The 23,073-nt window shown below is 40.8% G+C and overlaps 1 protein-coding gene across 1 annotated transcript in view; it reads right to left on the bottom strand.

Annotated features, from left to right (window-relative positions):
• Positions 1 to 23,073, bottom strand: part of LOC137649887 (2-hydroxyacyl-CoA lyase 2-like) — a 44,575-nt gene that overhangs the window by 19,489 nt on the left and 2,013 nt on the right. The window contains exons 2-5 of the mRNA XM_068382828.1: positions 12,912 to 13,062; positions 8,849 to 9,007; positions 7,122 to 7,266; positions 3,044 to 3,208 (exon numbers count right to left, since the gene is read on the bottom strand). Of these exons, the coding sequence (XP_068238929.1) occupies positions 3,044 to 3,208; positions 7,122 to 7,266; positions 8,849 to 9,007; positions 12,912 to 13,025 (583 nt within the window). The 5' untranslated portion in view covers positions 13,026 to 13,062. The remainder of the gene's footprint in view (positions 1 to 3,043; positions 3,209 to 7,121; positions 7,267 to 8,848; positions 9,008 to 12,911; positions 13,063 to 23,073) is intronic.

Below are 23,073 nucleotides of genomic sequence, written 5' to 3' on the forward strand. Positions count from 1 at the left end.
TGTGGCAACAGACGGGGTTAGCGACTGAGGCGGGTACCGCTTACCATCCCTGAAAGCCTTGTTATGCATGACATAATTGTACAGCAAAACTTCAAAGGCTCGAAAACAGCTGTGAAGTTGACCTGTGAACAACTTGGAGCGTCTCCTGGCCAGGCGCCAGGGAGAGTCTACGAGAATTGAGAAGTCTATCTGGGCAGAGGCATGAACTCCCAAGCCGAGAACTTCTCTCGTGTCATATCAGACCCTTGCTCTATAAACCAGTTTAAAAGAAGGGAAAGCAAAGGCTGTATCCCCCAAACTCCTCCTGGTGAAAAACCAGTTGCCTAGCCAACGTAAAGCTCTCTAGAAGAGCGAGAGAGCACTAGCTTAAAAACAACGGCTTCGAAGTAGCTAGGCCTAGTGTAAGCTCTGACGTTTAGGCGAACGAGGAGCAGCAGTTACAAAAAGATCCGGACAAAGATCCTTAAAAAAATCATCATGATTTAATTAAAGTCCATAGGAGGCTAAGCAGCTTTAGGCTCCTCTCCATCTGACAGAGTCCTCAAGGGAATATCAGTAGGAGGGGGAACAGCAACTTCCTCATCTACAGGAACCTTGTCCGATAAAAGCTGAGTCTCAAGCAAGTGAGAGACCTACCGTGGTGGCAATGCTTTACAAGCAGAGTCCACACTCACTGGTGCATTAGTAGCAGACCAGGACGCAACGTCATGTAACTGCTTGACAGTCTGTGAACTGTCAACAACTGAACTGTCAACCACAACAGGTGCGTGAGGACGCACAGCGTCCACTCGAGACTGCTTTGACTGCCTAGACTGAGCAGTCAAAACAACTCTAGAATGCGGAGGTTGACGCACAGCGTCAAAACAAGTCAACTCCGATTGTTAGTGAACGTCTTGAACGTCAACAGGAGCATCAGCAAGTGGCCTAACGTCCAAATGCGGCTGAAAAACCACACGAGACCGCATCGAGTGTGGTTCTAAACAACCTGACTGACGTGACTAAGCTACGCCAACGTCAACAGTAAGCACAAAGGAACGTTAGGTTGGCTGAAAGCCAGGATATCGATGAGATAAACGGCTAGACTCAACGGACTAATCGGCAGAATAGTCTTCCATAAGGGAGGCAAGCATATACTGCATGTCTTGCCATACAACCCATTAAGGATCAACGGAAATGGTTGTGGTAAGAGACGAGGGTAACGTCTGTGACCGCAACACTTTGCCTACAAAAAAAGACTCTCGGAGTCTGTGTTACCCTTTGTTAGGCGGCGAGCAGTTATCCGATGACTGCATAGGGTCAGAGCTGTCCTAATGGTTGTAACCAGGACGCTGGACCTGTCCTGAAAGGACTGACTTTCGCTTAAGGGCTTCGAAACCTTGTGACAGGTTTCTTATGCGAAAAGCCTTCGGATGACGAGGAGAAACAACGTCTCTCTCGTCTTATGGTAGGGGAGATCTTGGTAAGATACACCCGATACCATAGAGGGAAAACGTCTGTTCGTTGATCAAGGCCTCTCGAACCCATAAGTCGTTTGACATTACTTCTCCCCTGGGCTTGGGAGCATGTAAGAGGTCCCGGACTAGGTGAACGACAGGCACGAACAGACGAACCCTCGGACGCAACACTGTAACACTTTGCGCATATCACTTTATCACTTTGATTTTCTGTTTTGCACTTATTTCACTGAAATCGAAACTTTTACTGATTTCTACCTGAAACACGCAATTCTACCCTTCATTAAAAGGTAGTAATTGCGAAATCAGTCGTATAATGCAAGCTCATTAATACCAGCAAAAAACAGAAAACATATTTTAAGATAAAAAAATCAGTGGCTGGGAAAGAGACTAAACACTAGTTCATATAACTACGTATTCAATCTCTCACCGCACATAGCCTGGGGACAAGAATAAAACTAAAAACGTTTTATCCTTCCTCCCCGTACAGCGACTAGGGACGAGAGTAACTCGAGAACAACGTTACCCGCTTGAACGGAACGTTTTCTCTCCTCTCTCTCTCTCTTTCTCTCTTGATTTCGCACCTAAGAGAAGAGCCCAATTATATTTCGTCAAAAAAACATGTTATTTGACTAAAGGAAAAAACTGAAAGGTTTTTCAAATAAAAAGTTCCTTTAAAATAGAATTTAAAACATTTAAGCTAAGAAAGAATGAACAAAACATCAGAATCGATTTACTCTTACTGCAAAGTGAAACCGTGATACACTCTCTCTCTATCGTAACGATAGAGCGCATGTTGAACGTCCTGAACGTCAACAACTGCGTAGCATAAATAAACAAAACGTTAGTTCGTCTTTGAAAACAGTACGAAGACTATCAAAGAAATTCTTTCATAAAATATTACATTTAAAAAGTTTTAAATCCTTTAAAAGCTAATTACGATATAAAGGGCTCAACGTTGATTAACTTCGGTTTCCAAGTTAGGACCGCCTACTCTCAGGAAAGGTCTATATAAACAAAACATTAAAATTTATTTTTATATGTTTATAATAAATGGAAAGTTAATCGAAGAGTCCTAATAAAGGCGGAGAGATATAAAATATATAGAGGAAAATCTATAACGTGATAAGATAATTACTAAAAGCCTAAACACACTTCCGTCTAAGGGAAGGGTCGGCCATTTAAAAGTGAAAGAAAGTCCATACTCTCTTTGTCACCATAATTAAATCTATCCAAAACGAGTTCAAGATTTAAGATGAAGATAAAACACCTGCATAGCGAAAGCTCAAAACTAGAATAAAGTACTTCACCAATTAGTTGTGAAAAAACTCCAGTTTAGCAACAGCGAGTAAGTACGTCTTGTCGATAGCTCGACAGAGAGAAAATTGAGTCTTTGTTTACATTGAGTACTGGGTATCTGGACGACAGATGGCGCTGTTGGGCACACCCGCAACCTGTGTAGCGATCGCTGGCGAGTTTTTACCGTAGAGTTGTCTGTCGGGCAACAGAGTTGCAGCTATATAATCACCGGCTAAGTTAAATATTGAAAAATAAAGCATCATGACACCCAAGAATTCTCTTCTACCAACCTGGTGTTCCTGACTGGGCTTCTTTCAAAGCTTTCTGGACTGTAGGAATAATATCTCTTACGCACGTTACAGTGGCGTAGAATTTGCAGAGGGGTTTAAACAAGGAAATCTGATCAATATCCTGTAAAGCTCCACGACCCTTTAGGATTGAGGCAGCAGCTCCACCTGAGGAAAAGTATTTTTTATAAAACATTAAGGATTCTAGATTTAAGTTTAAAACTAACCTCAAAACCTTATCATCCAGTGAGATAGTCTTTATGGAATAAATTTCCTTATTTGGTGATGCATATCTATTAATACATAAAATAAAATAATTCACTAATCATCAACATTTCAGCACAATTCTTTGAAGGCAATTATATCATGAAATCTCAAGGGTATCTTCCTCAATTGTAGATCAAGAAACAATTCAAAACAGCTTTACTTCTATCAAAACTATTACAAAAATCTGAATCTTATTTCAAAAAGTTGAACACATTTTTGTGTGAATTCTTTCAACACATTTGATAATAAAGAAAACATTCAATACAACTACCCCATTTTATTGGAAAATTATTTCCAAAGTTGGTTTCTATCAACATGGCCACCTTAATGGAAGCATACAGGTAAGAGATAGGCATATGGTGCAAAGAATGGTAAAATCAGAACTACCTACAGTACTGTATATGAATAACAGAATCAAACCTATTTCCTTAAACACAGATACTGATAGCAACGTATCTTTACTTTTATTTTATTTTGACACTTGCATAATCATTTCTATATTCCTAGAGCATTATACATGAATGAAACTACTGTATATATTCTGTCGAAAGGTCTTTTATAGTAGCTTTTAGTGAATGGCTTGAAAAAATCTGAACAACAACTGCCAGATTCATTCTTTAACTGTATGAACCAATTCTAAGAAAACACATACACTGTATCTTCATAGAAGACTGCTCAGATGTCATTGGCTGTTCCATAATATAACAACACCAGCATTCATCTTTCTATATTCCAAGATATTCTCGTTCTCTATCCTCATACATGTTCAACTCCTTATATTCTATATATCTTTTAGTCTTCCTCCTCTCCTTCCTCCAACAAATCTAAATTTGCATAGGCCTACATTTCCTATCGCCCCTTATTTTCTTATTGAAAAAAAAGCATCTTGAAACAAAAAATTGATCTTCTTAACCTGTGCAAACGTTTTGACCCCACTATATACTATATAAATTTCTCACCTTCTTGGACATTTCCTCATAGACATACTCTACGCAAATAACATACGGTATATAATTATTGTCTTACATTCAAATTTAACATCATTATTTCACTACCATACAAGACAGTTGGTTTCACAATCATTTTGCACACTCAAGTATTTGTTTCCACAGATGCTTCTCTTATTCTACAAAAATGCTCTCCAAAATTCTGTTTGCTTCCCTGCTTCACGACCCATTTCATAAAACAAAAATGTCTACACACCAACTGAGTCCTTCCTCCTATCCTCCTTAACATTATTCTTTTCTTTTCCCTGATTTCATTCATAGTCACTACCACAGAGAGATAACATTCATTCATAGTCACTACCACAGAGAGATAACATTTACTTTCAAATCTTATAAACACTTTTAAAAGTGTCTGCAACTCCTTTTCTCACAAGAACTAACACTGTATCACTGGCAAACATCAGTCACTTGACACTTGATAAATATTGTAAAATTTAAAAATACCGTAATTTGTATTTTTCTTAACTATACAATCCTGAGACCTTTAATAGAGTATGACTCCAGCAAAGCTGGAATGGCTGTTTAAACTTTTAACGCAGAAGAAGCAGTAGTAGCTAGGGGGACTTGCTAGGAGGTGTGTTGAGACAGGCAGCGTAACTTTGAGGTCTTAGGTTTGCATGGCTATGAAAAATACCATTAGTTTTAAGATTTGTGATTTATTCCTTTACCTAATGCAAACCTTCAATCCTTAATAGACTAATCCTTAGGAGGGAGGAGTCACTACATTCAATCTAGCAATTTACTAAGCGGGGAAATGTCACAGAACTTCCATCTTGGGGAAGAACAAAAGTGAAGACTCCTGTCAACCTCAGCATGAAGATGTCACAAGCATTAGGCTAGATCCCTACCCGGAGACTGGTAGGTGATCGTGGATGAACCTATGTCCGCAAGGATATTGTGTCTGAATGAGAAATTATGAGGAATTGGAAGAATGCATTTCATACATCCTTCCCTTTGTCTGGGAGGATGGGGGAAATACTTCAACACAAAACTTTTCGCTTAAATTAAAGTCACTCAATCGTGAGGCTAGCCTATGATATAGTCTATAGCAGAGCAACTGTTTCACCCCGAAGGGAAAGACGAGAACAGCCAGACAATTTATCTCTGGGTAGATGGAGGATCACTTAAATAACTGCGAGTTCCAGAGAAACTAGCTACGAAAAGCCAGCACACTCTAGTGACAAGTTGCACTGGAAAATAGATCAGGATCGTTACATGCCAGTGGTTTGCAATCTTGATCGAGACTCGACACTGGCGTGGACTCATGAAACAAGACTTGTCCCGGCATGTGTCTGTGAAACTAGACTTCCCTGGCGAGAGCCCATTAAATAAGACTCGTCCCTCGCAAGCGTTTGCCAAACGAGATTTGCACCTAGCGAGTGCTTGCGAAACAAGACTTGCCCTTAACACGGGATTGTGATACAAGACTCGCCCCTGGCGCATGCTCATGAACAACACTTGCCCCAGGCTCACGCTCGAGGACAAAACTTATCTCTGATTAAGATTTATTACTGGTGCTTGCTCGTGATTGCAATTTGTTATTAGTTCGTGATCGAGAATGAAACTTCCCACAAGTGTGATAACTTGTTTCCCACACTATACCTTGTGGAACAGAAAGTATGAAAGTGACACAGACAGCTGTGCTGAAAGCTTGAGTCGGTGTCTGCCAAAGGTCTCCGAAGGGTCAGCGAGTTGAGAGAGGTGAGGATACAGATGCCTATCTTCGCACTTAGCAAATTCAGGGAGCGAACCCGGTCTGAGAGAAGGAAGTAATGGGGAAGCGTTGTCCTGAGCACTATCTTGCAGATCCTCAAATGAAAGAGGATGTTGCTGCCAAAGGTCTAAGGAACTTAGCTCCCTTTGTTACTATATTGGAGTATTGCCTATTAGAGCCCTTGGGAAGTAAATGCTCATGTCTGTATTTACTTTTCACTTGCTAACTAAGCTGCTTAGAGGTGTCACTTCCGTGGGCAGACGGGAGGAAATACGACTTGCAAATGTTTGCTATATCATGCCACTCTTTTAAAAATGTGCAAACTCCTTCAAGTCCATCTAGTATAGCTCTACTGAGAGTGACATAGCGAAGGAACTACTAGAAAGATTAGCAGACACAAGCTAACTTCCACTTGAGCACATGGGGGTGCCGAGAGGTACCTTAAAAAGCAAACCTACCAAATTTCTAAAGACAAATTCAGGCAATCACAAAGCAACTATTTCCAGTAATCAAGGCTTAATGTTGAATCAACAGCCCTCACTAAGATGCAAGTTGCTTGCTTGTGTCTACTGACGAATCGGCAAACATAGACTGAACAGACTACCTTTCTAGATGATTTTGATAGAAAGACTTCAGAAAAGTTTGACTCCAAAGCAGTAAAGGTAAGCCCCTGGCTACAGTTTCTTACCTTTAACCAACCTAAAGAGTTAATAGAGTCCCGAGTCTAATCAAGTCTTCACCTCAAGGAAAAATTCCCCGAGACGCAAGCATCTACAGGAAAAAAACCTAAGAGTAAAGTTTCATTTGCCACAGCCAGTGAATGTGGAAGGACACGTCTGTCTCTAACCAAGGCTTAGATCAAATTGAAGAAGATATGAATGGTTATTGACACCTCGCTTATAGTTTTATAGCGGTTTGGTCGCTTGCGCTAACATCTATATCCATAGTAAGGAGCGAATGGTTTGTATTTGAGTAGGAACAAAAAAAGCTTTAGTGAAATATTAAATATTTCCAATCTAAAATAAAACACTGCAATATCTACAATATGTTATCTAATAACCACTAACAGAAAATTCTTAAATGCACACATTACCTATGAGGAGAAGAGGACTTTCAGCCATTTGAGCATTCTTGACTGCTGTAACAGTGTTGGTAAGCCCAGGACCAGCAGTTACTGCAGCAACTCCGACTGTGCCAGACATACGAGCTACAGCATCTGCTGCAAATACTGCAGCCACCTGTGTATTAGAAAAAAAAAATGAAACTAGAGGGGTACTCAGCATAGCGCACACCTCCACCACAGAAGCTTATTTCTTGACCTTTTGCTTAACCTTGACTTTGACCTTTGACCTTAATATGTAAAAGTTGGCATGGTTTTTCATACATCAAATATGAACCGAGTTTGATGTCTCTGTGACAATGATGTGCAAACTTATGGCTGATTAAGTAAATTGGACATTTTGCTTGACTTTGACCTTCCAACTTTGATGGCGGAGGTAACTTGCAAGATGAAAAGTAACAGAGGATGAATAAATGGATATCAAAATGTAATCCATAGTACAGAATTTTTTGGAATATTCTAACAAACTCTTTAAATGTTTATGAAAAATCTAGAATAATTTCAGATATAACATACTACTTTAAATAGTTTAATTTGAAATACTTCTCTCATATTTTATTTACTGTTCGAGTTTAATTGTACATAGAAGTTTACTGGAGTTTCCTCCATGTTGCCGATACCCGATAATTTATAATTATAAGGTTTGGGGTGCTTGATTATAAAGCTTAAGAAAATTATTTATATTGTGTTATAACAACTATTTTCTTGGCTTACATACCCTTTTTCACGATATCTTCTAATTCATTATTCACATTTAATACAGTAATACAATTTGCACATTTACAAGTTAGCACTAATTTTACTTTTTTGCTTCCTCTAATTTCAGACACAGCTTTCCCCGATTCCAATCAGAATAGCAGCTGTGAACATTGTTTGATTTCTCACCTTCAACTACAACTTGTTTATATTTGGCATTACATATAATTTCTTGATCTTTTCTTCATAGTGAATGAGGGTATAATGTAAAAATGCTACTTAACTTCTTAACAACTATGGGAATTGCTTATTATTGTATGATGATTGAAATACAATCAAAACAGCTGCTATCTGATTTGATTGTTCATAATAAAACAGCTTTAATTTGTTCAGTTGTACTGTGCTCCTAACTAGTCACTAAACCTCTCAACACTAGATAATGCACTCCTAACCCTCTTCCTTATGCTTTGCTTCTCCATCTGGGTTCTATAATTCAATACAATTAAGACAAACCAGCATTGTATGGACTGAATGATCTCCACACCACTCCCATCTTGAAAAGCTTCCTCACTTTCTAAGTAGAGCAAACATGCTATTTAACAAACTTAGGAGACACACCTTAATATATTGACAAATAAAACTCAGACAAATTGCTAATACACTGTGAAAAGAAACAAAATCTGAGGAAGTGCTACAGGTACGTATTGGAAATGCTACTGGTACCAACCAGGTGAGAAATTATGATGAGAACAAGGTCAGCCATGCACTCAACAGGCATCCATCTATTATGACAGAAGCCTAACATGGCAGGGGTGCACAACACAGGGTAGTGAATCATACCAATGGGGAAAGCTAAAAAGATTTTTACTTTAAATTTACGAGTTGGGGTGTACCTGTCATAACTTAGGGATGACTCATTATAATCAAATAAAAGTTACTAAACTAAGCAGTCCTTGGATTATTTGTATTAATCGTAACACAAATAGTATTAAGCTATCGCATACCTCATGGCGAGTGTCTACAATCCTTATTCCCAGCTTTTCCGAAGCCACAATAATTGGAGAAATGTGACCTCCAGGTAATGTAAATATATATTTTACACCATGAGCATGAAGAACTTCGGCTACCAGTTCACCTCCATGACGTTTACTTTTCTTGTCAATCTGAAAGACAAAAGCATATTCATTAAGGTAGCTAAAACATCAATAGGGCTTCCCAAAACAAAATTACAAAATCCATGATATCAATGATGTTTAAACTTAGTCAAAAGTGGACAGTAGCCTTAAAAAATGCTATGACAAGGCATACAAATTCTTGATAACATTATAAATTTAAAATTCCAAATTGGAATTCTGACAATTCTGAAACTGAAACTCTTCCTTTAATACTAGTAAGAAGGAAATGCACTAAAGGGCGAGTCACAAACTTACTCTAATTAGTGCTTTACTACAATAAGACCAAACTGAAAACAAAAAAACAGTAATAAAATTTTCACTTAATATTACAGGGCAAAATCACAAATTTTAAATGTAATTTGTTTTTCCTAGCTAAACAAACCTGAGTCCTTTAACAGAAGATTGATCAAAGTCAAGTGCAGTTGGATCTCGGTAGTTAAAACTTATAACGAGGTGTCGGCAGTGGCCAGTAGTTATCGGCTGGCCATGTTCCTTGCAGGTACACTGAAGTCACTTTAATTGCATATGGGACTTTTGCGGGAGGTGATGGCGGGAAGTTGAGTTAAAAGACTCAGGACTGAATAGTTAGGAAAGATACAAATTACTTTTAAAACTTGTGACCTGTTCCTACACAAATGCAAACCTTAGTCCTTTAATAGGAGAATCAGCCTTGGGTGAGAGGAAGTCCCTGTTACGAAAATAATTGGCTAAAATACCGGGATAGCTAATCTCAGACCTGCTAAGGTGCGGAAAAAAGTATCCTCGTCATTTCACAAACCAGGGTCAGAAGTATCGTTAGGTTCACGGCCCAGGCCACCAAGGCTGTTACAAAAAGAAAATCTCTTTTTCATAGACAAGCAAGCCTGTCGACTAAGGCATAAATAACTTGATGGGTTTGCTTATACATATCTATCTTCCCCCTCATAAAGAGGATGATAGAGTGAAGACTTCTCTTCAACATCAATAGAAAAGCTGCTATCTAAAGGTTAGGCTTACCTGTATCTACGTCTATCCAGCCATATAGGATTCCAACAGCTATACCCCCAAAGACGGGAAAGAAAAGAGGAAAAGGGCCAGACACTTTCACTCTAGACCTAGAATTACGTTGTAACCACTATCTTATAGGGGATACTTTTAATCCTGTAAAGGTGCTTGGGTCCCTATACCACCTGGTGAGCACCAATCACAGGTCCAAGTGAAAACATGTCTGAAGACCTGTAAGTGTATCCCTGCAATTAATGCACAATAAAGGTTGTCTGACGCTTCCATACTCCAGCATTTAAAACTAGAGCCCCCGAGAGATTTTTCCTATAGGCTAAAGTAGCCCAATTACTCTGATCTCAAGAGCATGCACCTTGACTTGTTCTGAAACACCTAGGGATCTAAGGCATAATGCTGTTCATTGTCTCCTGCAGTCAAAATGAGATTTAAGTTTTGGTGACTTTTTTTACTCTACCAATACTTACAAACAGGTTCTGTAACTTGGTCAGGCAACTTGGGTTCTTTGAAGGTGGCACCTTAAGAGCTCTTACAGGACACAAAAGTAATTAATCCAGATTGACAGTTACTTACCAAAGCAACGACACTGTAAAGGATGAAGACCTGGAATCCAGGATTGACGGATTTTGAGTTTTCACTATAAAGCCAGAAACATGAAGTAAAAAGACTTGCCTCTAGTACTCAGAATGAGACAACAAATACAAGAGTCCATGTAATTCACCCATTTTCTTTGCCAAAGCCAATGCAAGCAGTAAAACAGTTTTCAGTGTACGGTCTCCTTCTGAGGCTAGCCTCAACAGTTCAAAGATCGCAACACCTTGGTTACATCCCAAGCTGGAGGTCAAATTTCAAATTTCACAGGGAGGATAGGTGTGCTCCATACATCTGATGACTACATAAAATTCCCTTGAAGAGGAAATATCAACTCCTCTCATTCTAAGTATCAGACTCAAGGCCGAACAAAACCCTTTTCCCACTGAGAAAGAGAGATGTCTTCCCTTTCATAGAGAAGCTGAAAAGTCTGCTACTAATAGGATAGAGGCTCTGAGTGGATAACAACATGCTTGGTTAATGATGATTTGATGTTACAATGGCCTCTATACAAAGAGCAACCATACATTAATTTGCAGACTTTTTTATGTTCTGTATCATATGTAATCTTAAGTTTCATAAAAAACAATGGTTTGTAAATCAAGTTTGAGCTTCTTTTTTTTTAAAGATAAATATTAGATATACAGTATATTTCAATCAGCTTCCTACTGCAATATACAGAACCACTAAAAGCAGAGAGTTACCCATGATGTAAATTATTTCTTTATATTACCATAAAAGTTTTAATAAACTTACAAATCTTTATATGTACAGCATTTGTAACATCAATACAGTAACATTGGCAACAGCCTTTAAGGTTAGAGGGAGAGAGAGAAAGAAATAATCAACCACTATGAATTCATCATTAGACTAAGCTATAGGCTGTGGCTTACACTAAACAATACCCTATGATTTAGTCAAAATAAGCCAAACTTTCCATCAAATTTTATTACCTGCACATGTCTACTATTTATAAAAATAATTTTTCTCCATGCCTTATGTATTATACAGTCAGCCCTTGTTATTCGCAAGTTCTATCTTCGTGGATTCGGTCAGAGAACTGTAAAACCTAATTAATAAAAATATCACATATTCATGGTTTCATGATAAGTACTCTTGCGGCCTGACAATTTCAAATCGACCGCACTCTTTTGCACCAACATGCTTTGCTCCAGTTTCCTTTCCACACAGCACAACACGCCATCTCTCAATGACTCGGCCTTAGCCTCGCATCGTCTCTCCTCGCCTGTGTATCTCCTACTTTAGTTTATTTTGTGTGGAATCCCATTGCGATGTAGAAATAGAGAAACTCTTCTATGTTCTCAAAAGTGACAAGCTAAAGGTGTCCAGCACAAGAGCTGTCATCAACAACTTGCTGTCCCAAGAGGGTCCATAAAACGGGCATCGTGTCGTCAACCCGCAATCCACTGAGAAGGTGACCCCTACCGCCACTGTAAACCAGATGATAAGGCCTCCTCATGACGGCGAAGCCACTTCCACTCCTTCAAGGGAAACAGGGAAGGTCTTCCGACCTCGAGATTTGGCCTAAAGTTAAAGGGCAACCACTCTTATACAATCAGCTTCCAAAAAACAGAAGGGGAAGGGTTGGAGGAAAGCATGCCAGGGGTCAGTGGAAGAGGTGTGGATTTTTTTTACTTTGAGGATAACCCCTAAGGGGAAGAATCCCTATTGAACCTATTCTTCTTCCTCCAGCCATCCCTGGAAAGAAAAAGAATTAATAAGTCAAAATTCCAGGTAGTTCTCACTGACAGCTGAATTTAAAGTGAGTGTTCAGTGAGACAGTAGGGGGGCGGGACTTTCCTGATCCCTACAGGTAACTACCGACCACCTGTTTATACCTGGTTATAAAAGTTTAACTGACACATACTCAAGCTTCAGTGATATTTTATCCTATGTAAAGGACGAGGGTTTGTATTTGTGACAGAACAAATGAGGATCTACGTCGCTTATAAAAGCACCGCATTTTTCTGACGTTCTTGGGTAGCTGGAATCAAAGTGACTGTTCAGTGTACCAGCATGAGGGGGGTGGGGCTTTCCTGCCACTGCCTGGTAATTACAGGCCACTACCGAAACCTCATTACTTTAACTGCCTAGTTCCAGCTGCACTTGAATCAATCTCCTATTAAAGGACAAAGGTTTTTATTCAAGCTTGAATAAATATCTTTCAAGTGTATGGTATCTAACACCTACATAGAAAGACCCCAGTACAGTACTGTACTGTAAAATGTAAAAAAGTGCTATACAGTAATAGACAATATATATAATTCTCACTCTTACTTACTGGATGAGCCCAAATGTAGGGCAAGTGGAATTTAGAGAGAATAGTTCCAATCCCTAAGCCTAAAATAGCTGTAGAAATAAACAGCAGCACGTGAGCAAAGAGTGCCTCATCCATGGTTATAGATGTCACTCAAGAAGGTTAGCTGCAGATCCTGTAAAAGATATTTCTATTATTAATTTGAGAATATACAAATAGAGTAACATATCCAATAAGTATTATTTTATAATTGTTCACTTTTTAATACTATACATCATGTACAGTATATGTAAAATATAAAAAAAAAAAAATACTGTCATATAAAAAGCAAAATTGGTTAAAGAAAATGTAATATATAAAATAAAAAATTTTAAACTTTTTTTCTTGTCCATACAAAGAAATTTCTTAATTTAACTCAAATCAATTATGTACAGTTTAGGGATGACAAATCTGACCACTACACACAGCACTATACCTCTTTACGTCGGTTCAACACACATCACATCAATTTTTACTTTACATCGTTTAACATCACAAATTCTAAACATAATTTTTATTTTTCTAACCATACAAACCAGAGTTCTTTAATAGGAGGCCACTTCATCCTTCACCTAGAGTTTACAGGGTGATGAGGCAGGAAGTACTGAACAGTGTAACTTGAAGGACTCAGGTATTCTAGATAAGGAAAAATTTTATTTTTATTAATAAAATAAATTTTTGAATATACTTACCCGGTGATCATATAAGCTGCAACTCTGTTGCTCGACAGAAAAACCTACGGTCAAAATACGCCAGCGATCGCTATGCAGGTGGGGGTGTACATCAACAGCGCCATCTGTCGAGCAGGTACTTAGTACTCCAAGTAAACAAAGAACCAATTTTCTCCTCGGTCCACTGGGTCTCTATTGGGGAGGAAGGGAGGGTCCTTTAATATATGATCACCGGGTAAGTATATTCAAAAATTTATTTTATTAATAAAAATAACATTTTTCAATATTAAACTTAGCCGGTGATCATATAAGCTGATTCACACCCAGGGGGGTGGGTAGAGACCAGCATTACATGTTTACATTATTATGAGCTAAGTATTTTGTATATCATTTTAGCAGTTATTCAAAATAACAAACATAAAATAAATAAGTACCTGGTAAGGAAGTCGACTTGAACAATTACTCTGCCTTTTTAAGTACGTCTTCCTTACGGAGCCTCGCGATCCTCTTAGGATGCTGAGCGACCCCTAGGATCTGAAGTATCAAGGGTTGCAACCCATACAACAGGACCTCATCAAAACCTCTAATCTAGGCGCTTCTCAAGAAATGACTTTGACCACCCGCCAAATCAACCAGGATGCGAAAGGCTTCTTAGCCTTCCGGACAACCCAAAAACAACAATAAAAACATTTCAAGAGAAAGATTAAAAAGGTTATGGAATTAGGGAATTGTAGTGGTTGAGCCCTCACCCACTACTGCACTCGTTGCTACAAATGGTCCCAGAGTGTAGCAGTTCTCGTAAAGAGACTGGACATTCTTAAGATAAAAAGACGCGAACACTAATTTGCTTTTCCAATAGGTTGCGTCGATTATACTTTGCAGAGATCTATTTTGTTTAAAGGCCACGGAAGTTGCGACAGCTTTAACTTCGTGTGTCCTTACCTTCAGCAAAGCTTGGTCTTCCTCATTCAGATGGGAATGAGCTTCTCGTATTAACAGTCTGATAAAATAGGATAAAGCATTCTTTGACATAGGCAAAGATGGATTCTTAACTGAACACCATAAAGCTTCAGACGGGCCTCGTAAAGGTTTTTAAATAGAATTTAAGAGCTCTTACAGGACATAAGACTCTTTCTAGTTCATTTCCAACCATACGATAAGTTTGGAATATCGAACGATATTGGTCAAGGCCGAGAAGGCAGCTCGTGTTTGGCTAGAAAACCAAGTTGTAGAACATGTAGCCGTTTCGAATGAGAATCTGATGTTCTTGCTGAAGGCATGAATCTCACTGACTCTTTTAGCTGTGGCTAAGCATACCAGGAAAAGAGTCTTTAAGGTGAGATCTTTCAGGGAGGCTGATTGTAGCGGTTCGAACCTGTCTGACATAAGGAATCTTAGTACCACATCTAAATTCCAACCAGGTGTAACCAAACGACGCTCCTTCGTGGTCTCAAAAGACTTAAGGAGGTCCTGTAGATCTTTATTGTTGGAAAGATCTAAGCCTCTGTGACGGAAGACTGATGCCAACATGCTTCTGTAACCCTTGATAGTGGGAGCTGAAAGAGATCGTTCTTTCCTCAGATATAAGAGAAAGTCAGCTATTTGAGTTACAGAGGTACTGGTCGAGGATACGGATACTGACTTGCACCAGTTTCGGGAGATTTCCCACTTCGATTGGTAGACTCTAAGGGTGGATGTTCTCCTTGCTCTAGCAATCGCTCTGGCTGCCTCCTTCGAAAAGCCTCTAGCTCTCGAGAGTCTTTCGATAGTCTGAAGGCAATCAGACGAAGAGAGTGGAGGCCTTGGTGTACCTTCTTTACGCGTGGCTGACGTAGAAGGTCCACCCTTAGGGGAAGTGTTCTGGGAACGTCTACTATCCATCGAAGTACCTCGGTGAACCATTCTCTTGCGGGCCAGAGGGAAGCAACTAGCGTCAACCTTGTCCCTTCGTGAGAGGCGAACTTCTGCAGTACCTTGTTGACAATCTTGAACGGAGGGAATGCATATAGATCTAGATGTGACCAATCTAGTAGAAAGGCATCTATATGAACTGCTGCTGGGTCCGGGATTGGTGAGCAAAATATTGGGAGCCTCTTGGTCATCGAGGTTGCGAAGAGATCTATGGTTGGCTGGCCCCAGGTGGCCCAAAGTCTCTTGCATACATCCTTGTGGAGGGTCCATTCTGTTGGAATTATTTGTCCCTTTCGACTGAGACAATCTGCCATGACATTCAAGTTGCCTTGGATGAACCTCGTTACTAGTGATATGTCTAGACCTTTTGACCAGGTGAGGAGGTCCCTTGCGATCTCGTACAATGTCAGAGAGTAGGTCCCTCCTTGCTTGGAGATGTACGCCAAAGCCGTGGTGTTGTCCGAGTTCACCTCCACCACTTTGCCTTGAAGGAGAGACCTGAAGCTTTTCCAGGTCAGACGTACTGCCAGTAGCTCCTTGCAGTTGAAATGCATTGTCCTTTGACTAGAGTTCCATAATCCCGAGCATTCCCTACCGTCTAATGTCGCACCCCAGCCTACGTCCGATGCGTCCGAGAAGAGAACGTGGTTGGGAGTCTGAACAGTCAGGGGAAGACCCTCTCTAAGGTTGATATAGTCCTTTCACCAAGTCAGACAAGACTTTATCTTTCCGGAAACCGGGATCGAGACCGCTTCTAGCGTCTTGTCCTTTTTCCAGTGAAAAGCTAGATGGTATAGAAGAGGACGGAGGTGTAGTCTTCCTAGTGACACAAATTGATCCACGGATGACAGTGTCCCTACCAGACTCATCCACAGCCTGACTGGGCAGCGTTCCTTCTTCAGCATCTTCTGGATGGATAGCAGGGCTGGGGGCTGATCGTCTTGTTCAGCAACGTCCTCATCAGAGGGTTCCTCATCCGAAACTGATGAGGAAACGGCAACGGAGTGGGCAACGTCTGTCTCGCTGAATCCGGTCGCACTGGTGGATGCGTGACGGAGCCGGACGCAAAATCATGGCACTGCTGCACAGTCTGTGAACTGTCAACAACCATGGGTGCGCGAGGAAGTACAGCGTCAACCCGAAACTGTCTAGACTGTTTGGGTTGTGCAGTCAACACCCTACCGGGTTGCTGAGGTTGACGCACTGCGTCACAACAAGTCACCTCTGCTGGTTGTTGAACGTCCTGAACGTCAACAACCACCTCCGAGCATCGCTTAACGTCAACGTGCGACTGGCAACCCACACTGGGTCGCATCGGTGGAGGAACCACCTCAACTGGCAGACGCGAGTAGGTTACCTCAGCGTCAACAGGGCGCACAACCGACCGGTTGGAAGGTTGTTGGCCAGAAGGAGGAACCACCTCAACTGGCAGACGCGAGTAGGTTACCTTAGCGTCAACAGGGCGCACAACCGACCGGTTGGAAGGTTGTTGGCCAGAAGGAGGAACCACCTCAACTGGCAGACGCGAGTAGGTTACCTCAGCGTCAACAGGGCGCACAACCGACCGGTTGGAAGGTTGTTGGTCAGAAGGTTCTTCTCCGCATTTAAGTCCTCTATCAAGGACGCAAGCTTGGACTGCATGGCTTGCAGCAAAGCCCATTTAGGGTCTACGGGAGCAGGTGTGGCAACAGACGGGGTTAGCGACTGAGGCGGAACCGTTTACCATCCCTGAAAGCCTTGTTATGTGTGACATAATAGTACAGCAAAACTTCAAAGGCTTGACAAAAGCTGAGAAGTTGTCCTGTAAACAACTTGGAGCGTCTCCTGGCTAGGCGCCAGGGCGAGTCTACCAGAAATGAGAAGTCTATCTGGGCAGAGGCATGAACTCCCAAGCCGAGAACTTCTCTCGTGTCCTATCAGACTCTCGCTCTATAAGCCAGTTTAAAAGAAGGGAAATCAAAGGCTGTATCCCTAAAACTCCTCCTGGTGCAAAAACCAGTCGCCTAGCCAACGTAACGCTCTCTAGGAGAGCGAGAGAGCACTAGCTTAAAAACAATGGCTTCGAAGTAGCTAGGCCTAGTGTAAGTTCTGACGTTTAGGCAAATGAGGAGCAGCAGTTACAAGATCCGGACGAAGATCCTTAAAAAATCATCATGATTTAATTAAAGTTCATAGGAGGCTAAGCAGCTTAAGGCTCCTCTCCAAATGACAGAGTCCTCAAGGGAATATCAATAGGAGGGAGAACAGCACTTTCTCATCTACAGGAACCTTGTCCGATAAAAGCTAGGTTATCTCAGTGAGTCTCTCACTGGTGCATTAGTAGCAGACCAGAAGGCAACGTCATGTAACTGCTTGACAGTCTGTGAACTGTCAACAACTGAACTGTCAACCACAACAGGTGCGTGAGGACATACAGTGTTCACTCGAGACTGCTTTGACTGTCTATACTGAGCAGTCAAAACAACTCTAGAATGCGGAGGTTGACGCACCGCGTCAAAACAAAACAACTTAGACTGTTGTTGTACCTCGTGAACGTCAACGGAAGGTTCCGTGCGTTACTGAACGTCAACATGCGGCTGGCAGGGTACACTGGAACGCATGGGTGGCGGGACTCTCTCAGCTGGAGTGCGGCAGAAGGTCGCCTCAGCGTCCACAGGACGCACAACCGTGTTGGTTGTAGGCTAGAGGTTGGTGCAGTGTCAACCTTCTCCGCACGAAAGTCCCGCATCAATGACGTTAACTGAGACTGCATGGTCTGCAGCAAAGACCACTTAGGGTCTACAGGAGCAGGTGCGGCAACAGACGGTGTGACTGCCTGATGCGGTACCGCTTTGCCTCTCTTAGGAGGTGAGCAGTCGTCGGAAGACTGCAGCGAGTCCGAACTGACCCAGTGGCTACAACTGGGCCGTTGGACTTGCGCGGAAGGGACCGACTTGCGCTTAATAAGCTGCGAGACCTTGGTCCATGGTTTCTTACGAGAAACCTCTTCCGCAGACGAGAAATAAATGGGCTCTCTCGTCTTTGTGTGGGTGGGGCGATCTTGGGTAGATACGCCCGAAACCACGGAGGGAAACGTCAGTTCGTTGATCAAGGCCTGACGAACCCATAAGTCGTTCGACATTACTTCTCCCCTGGGCTTGGGAGCTTGCAAGAGGTCCCGGACTAGGTGAACGACAGGCACGAACAGACGAACCCTCGGACGCAACACTGTAACACTTTGCGCATATCACTTTATCACTTCGATTTTCTGTTTTGCACTTATTTCACTGAAATCGAAACTTTTACTGATTTCTACCTGAAACACGCAATTCTACCCTTCATTAAAAGGTAGTAATTGCGAAATCAGTCGTATAATGCAGCTCATTAATACTAGCAAAAAACAGAAAACATATATAAAGATAAAAAAATCAGTGGCTGGGAAAGAGACTAAACACTAGTTCAAATAAACTACGTTTACAATCTCTCACCGCACATAGCCTGGGGACAAGAATAAAACCCTAGAAACGTTTTACCTTCTTCCCCGTACAGCGACTAGGGAGGAGAGTAACACAAGAACAACGTTACCCGCTTGAACGGAACGTTTTCTCTCCTCTCTCTCCCTCCGTCTCTATCTCTCTCTCTCTTTCTCTCTTGATTTCGCACTTAAGAGAAGAGCCCAATTATATATCGTCAAAAAAAACATGTTATTTGACTAAAGGAAAAAACTGAAAGGTTTTCCAAATAAAAAGTTCCTTTAACTTAGAATTTAAAACATTTAAGCTAAGAAAGAATGAACGAAACGTCAGAATCGATTTACTCTTACTGCAAAGTGAAACCGTGATACACTCTCTCTCTATCGTAACGATAGAGCGCATGTTGAACGTCCTGAACGTCAACAACTGCGTAGTCTAAAAAACTAAACGTTAGTTCATCTTTGAAAACAGTACGAAGACTATCAAAGAAATTCTTTCATAAAACATTAAATTTAAAAAGTTTTAAATTCTTTAAAGGCTAAATACGATATAACGGGCTCAACGTTGATTAACTTCGGTTCCAAGTTAGGACCGCCTACTATCAGGAAAGGTCGCATATAAACAAAACATAAAAATTTATTTTTATATGTTTATAATAAATGGAAAGTTAATCGAAGAGGCCTAATAAAGGCGGAGAGATATAAAATATATAGATCTATAACGTGTTAAGCAAAATTACTAAAAAACCTAAACACACTTCCGTCTAAGGGAAGGGTCGGCCATTTAAAAGTGAAAGAGAGTCCATACTCTCTTTGTCACCATAATTAAATCTATCCAAAACGAGTTCAAGTTTTGAGATGAAGATAAAACACCTGCATAGCGAAAGCTCAAAACTAGAATAGTGTACTTCACCAAATAGTTGTGAAAACAAATCCAGTTAGTAACAGCGTATTAGTAGGTCTTGCCGGTAGCCCGACAGAGAGAAAATTGGTTCTTTGTTTACTTGGAGTACTAAGTACCTGCTCGACAGATGGCGCTGTTGATGTACACCCCCACCTGCATAGCGATCGCTGGCGTATTTTGACCGTAGGTTTTTCTGTCGAGCAACAGAGTTGCAGCTTATATGATCACCGGCTAAGTTTAATATTGAAAAATACAAATTACTTTCAGATTTGTGGCTTGTTCCTATATGGATACAAACCTTAGTCCTTTAATAGGAAACTTATTCTCAGTAGGGAGGAGGTTCCTCTAACCAAACTGCTTGGATTAAAATCCTAGGATTTCTAACATGCAGTCCTTATGAGCAACGGTGTTAGACTCCAATTCACTTCCTATTTCTTGAGTATCACGGATAGGGCTAGGTTACTGTCTTAGATAGGGTATAGACTCAGGTGGTCACAGAAGAACTATATCCTCAAAGGGTATTGTGTTTGATATGTAAAGCTCAGAAAAGTGATGGGTTCATATTACTACTGTATTCATGTTGCCCTCATCAGGAGGAAAGGGGGGAAAACTACTACTATCTGAAAATTAAGAGAATAGTTATTCAGCATGGTGTGTTACCTGCTTCAGAGTCAATTCTAGCAACATAGCAGTCCTTCTGCTGCACTCTAAAGGAGGGGAAGGAGAAGAGGAAAAGGGCCAGATATACATAACTTTCACCTAGACTGATGTTATAACAGTTATCTTAGCCAAGATGCTTCTTGTCCTGTAAGAGAACTAGGTAAATTACAGGACCTGCTAAGCTGCTACCACAGATCCTAAAGATAAAGTGTTGTGTGACTTGTGGGTTCATTCCCTGGATAGTGATAAGGTCATCTGACATTTCCATGCTCTTCATTTCAGTACTTTGCCTACTGACAGGTCTTCCAAAAGGCTAATGTTACACCAGCTCCTCAGACTTTGTGAGTGCGAGCCGGTCTCTGTTGTCCCAGGTCACTCCTCATCTGGTCCAGCACTCGATTTATCCCCGAAGCCAGAAAGATGTGAAGTTTCTCTTCAGCCTTGTTGCACTGATGAAAAAGTTCTGCATACGTGGTCTGAATGGTAAAGTTCTTTTGAGGTACTGTAGCATCTTAGTTCCCTCACAGGGCATAGAAGCAACTCATTCCGATCGTTGGTTACCTCCAAAAGGGGGGAGATTAAAAATTAATATCTTAGGTTGTTTACAGCTGAATTATACATTTTTCCTATGAATTCTGGGATGAAGAGAAAAGATACAATCCTCCAACCCTCTGAGTGGCTGACAAGATATGACAGCCCGTGTAGCTTGCTTACCAGTTTTTCCGAAGGCAAAGCAAGAAAAATGGTTTTGAGGGAGAGGTCCTTATCCAAAGCTCAATTTATTGACTCATATGGGGACTTTTTTAAAGACTTGGGTCAAGGCTGAGTGGTAGCCTTTTACTGATGAAACTAAAGGGGTTTCTCTTCAAAAGAAAACTAAGAAGTCGGCTATCAGTTAGGTAAAAGTTCTGAGAGAAGTTACTGCCCCTTCTATGGAACAAATCACAGAAAATGGCCCATTTGCCTAGTAGACTGCTCTAGATAATCTTCTGAAGTATCCAGACATCTCCTGTGCAGTGTTTTGAAAATTTTCTCGCTAGATAACCTCCACCTGAGAAAAGACCTGTACGTCAGGAAACTGTAATGTCTCTGAAGACATGATTAACAGAGAACATACAGTCGATCAGGTAGCTGTTTTGGAATCTTGGATAGCAGTATAAGAAGGTCTGGGTTCAATTCTGCATATAGCCTCTTGGGAGCTATCAATGTCATCCTGAGGTTCGGGGTATGCCACACTTTGTTGATTACCCTTCTGTTGGAAGGCTAAAACCATTTAGACGTGTAGTGAATCATAGATAATTATGCTTTGAATTTCAGCCACTTACATGAACCATATATTTTTTCTAACAGGTTATCTAGTGTGTATTTTGCATTTCTGTCCATAACTAATGCTACAAGGAGTTCTTGTCAGCCACTGCTCACACCTGCCCGCCAAAGCAGAGTGAACATTGGGCGAGCAGCAGAGGAAGAGGCCTAAGAAGTCTTGCTACCTTCCTTGCACGGGGAACCCGTGTAAAGTAGCAGCTTTAAAAGAAATTGACATTTTATTAAGCTTTAGGCCAGTTGCTTTTAACCATAAACCAGTTAAAAAGGTTTGTTGGGAGAAGACGACTATGTCTTACTCTACTAAGATGAAATAGAGAAAAAGTGACGGTTAGTTGCTAGTACTGATGTGAGCTGGAGGGTTAACTTACCCCGCTCCCCGGAAATAATATTCCATAGTAAAGAGTGGAAGGTTTGTATTTTGAACAGAAACTAATACTGTTTATCAGTTTATTACATATTCAAATTAACTTTTTCCAACTTTGTTGTTTTGCCATTCATCACCATCAAAGAGCAGTCATTGTAAGAAAAAATAAAATAGTAACCATAATCCAAACCCAGTAACAGTTATGAAACATGTTACTTCTGGGAGCAAAGAAAACATGATTTTTTGGTGCTACTTTAGTGTGAGGTATACCGCCATATGTAGCCTACCTACGTGAAACCTGAGGTCTACCGCGTGACCTGTCGCTCCCGCTCTCCCCGGAATTTTTTCAATATACAGACATAAAAAACAAATTTGGCTACCCTAACATAACCTAACCTAACCTTTTGCTGGAAGGTGATGAGAAAAAATTCCAATGATCTCTTTGTGTCATTCTTAAAAGATGTACGAAGTGTGTATCGCTAGAATAAATGTATGGAAATTTATGATAACATTTTTATTTTTACCTTTCTTCCTCATTTAATTCAGTCTTTCCTAGGATATGTTTATTTTAATTGTTTATCATTAAAATAAATGTGTGATGTCGATGAAGGAGGGATTAAACAGCAGTAGCCGTCATCGTTAGTGCCCACGGGAGGTAGACCTCAAGCTAAAGTGCTAACGGGAGGTAGATCTCACACCAAAATGTGGTAGACTTCATGCTAAAGTGCTAACAGGCGGTAGATCTCACACTAAATTGCGGTAGTCCTCACGCTAAAGTAGCACCGATTTTTCAATTCCATTTTCTATGTATTCGTTCACAATCATGACCATCATCCAAAGAAAATATCCTCATATAATCG

This window comes from Palaemon carinicauda, chromosome 11 (assembly GCF_036898095.1).
Source record: "Palaemon carinicauda isolate YSFRI2023 chromosome 11, ASM3689809v2, whole genome shotgun sequence".
Taxonomy (NCBI): Eukaryota; Metazoa; Arthropoda; class Malacostraca; order Decapoda; family Palaemonidae; genus Palaemon; species Palaemon carinicauda.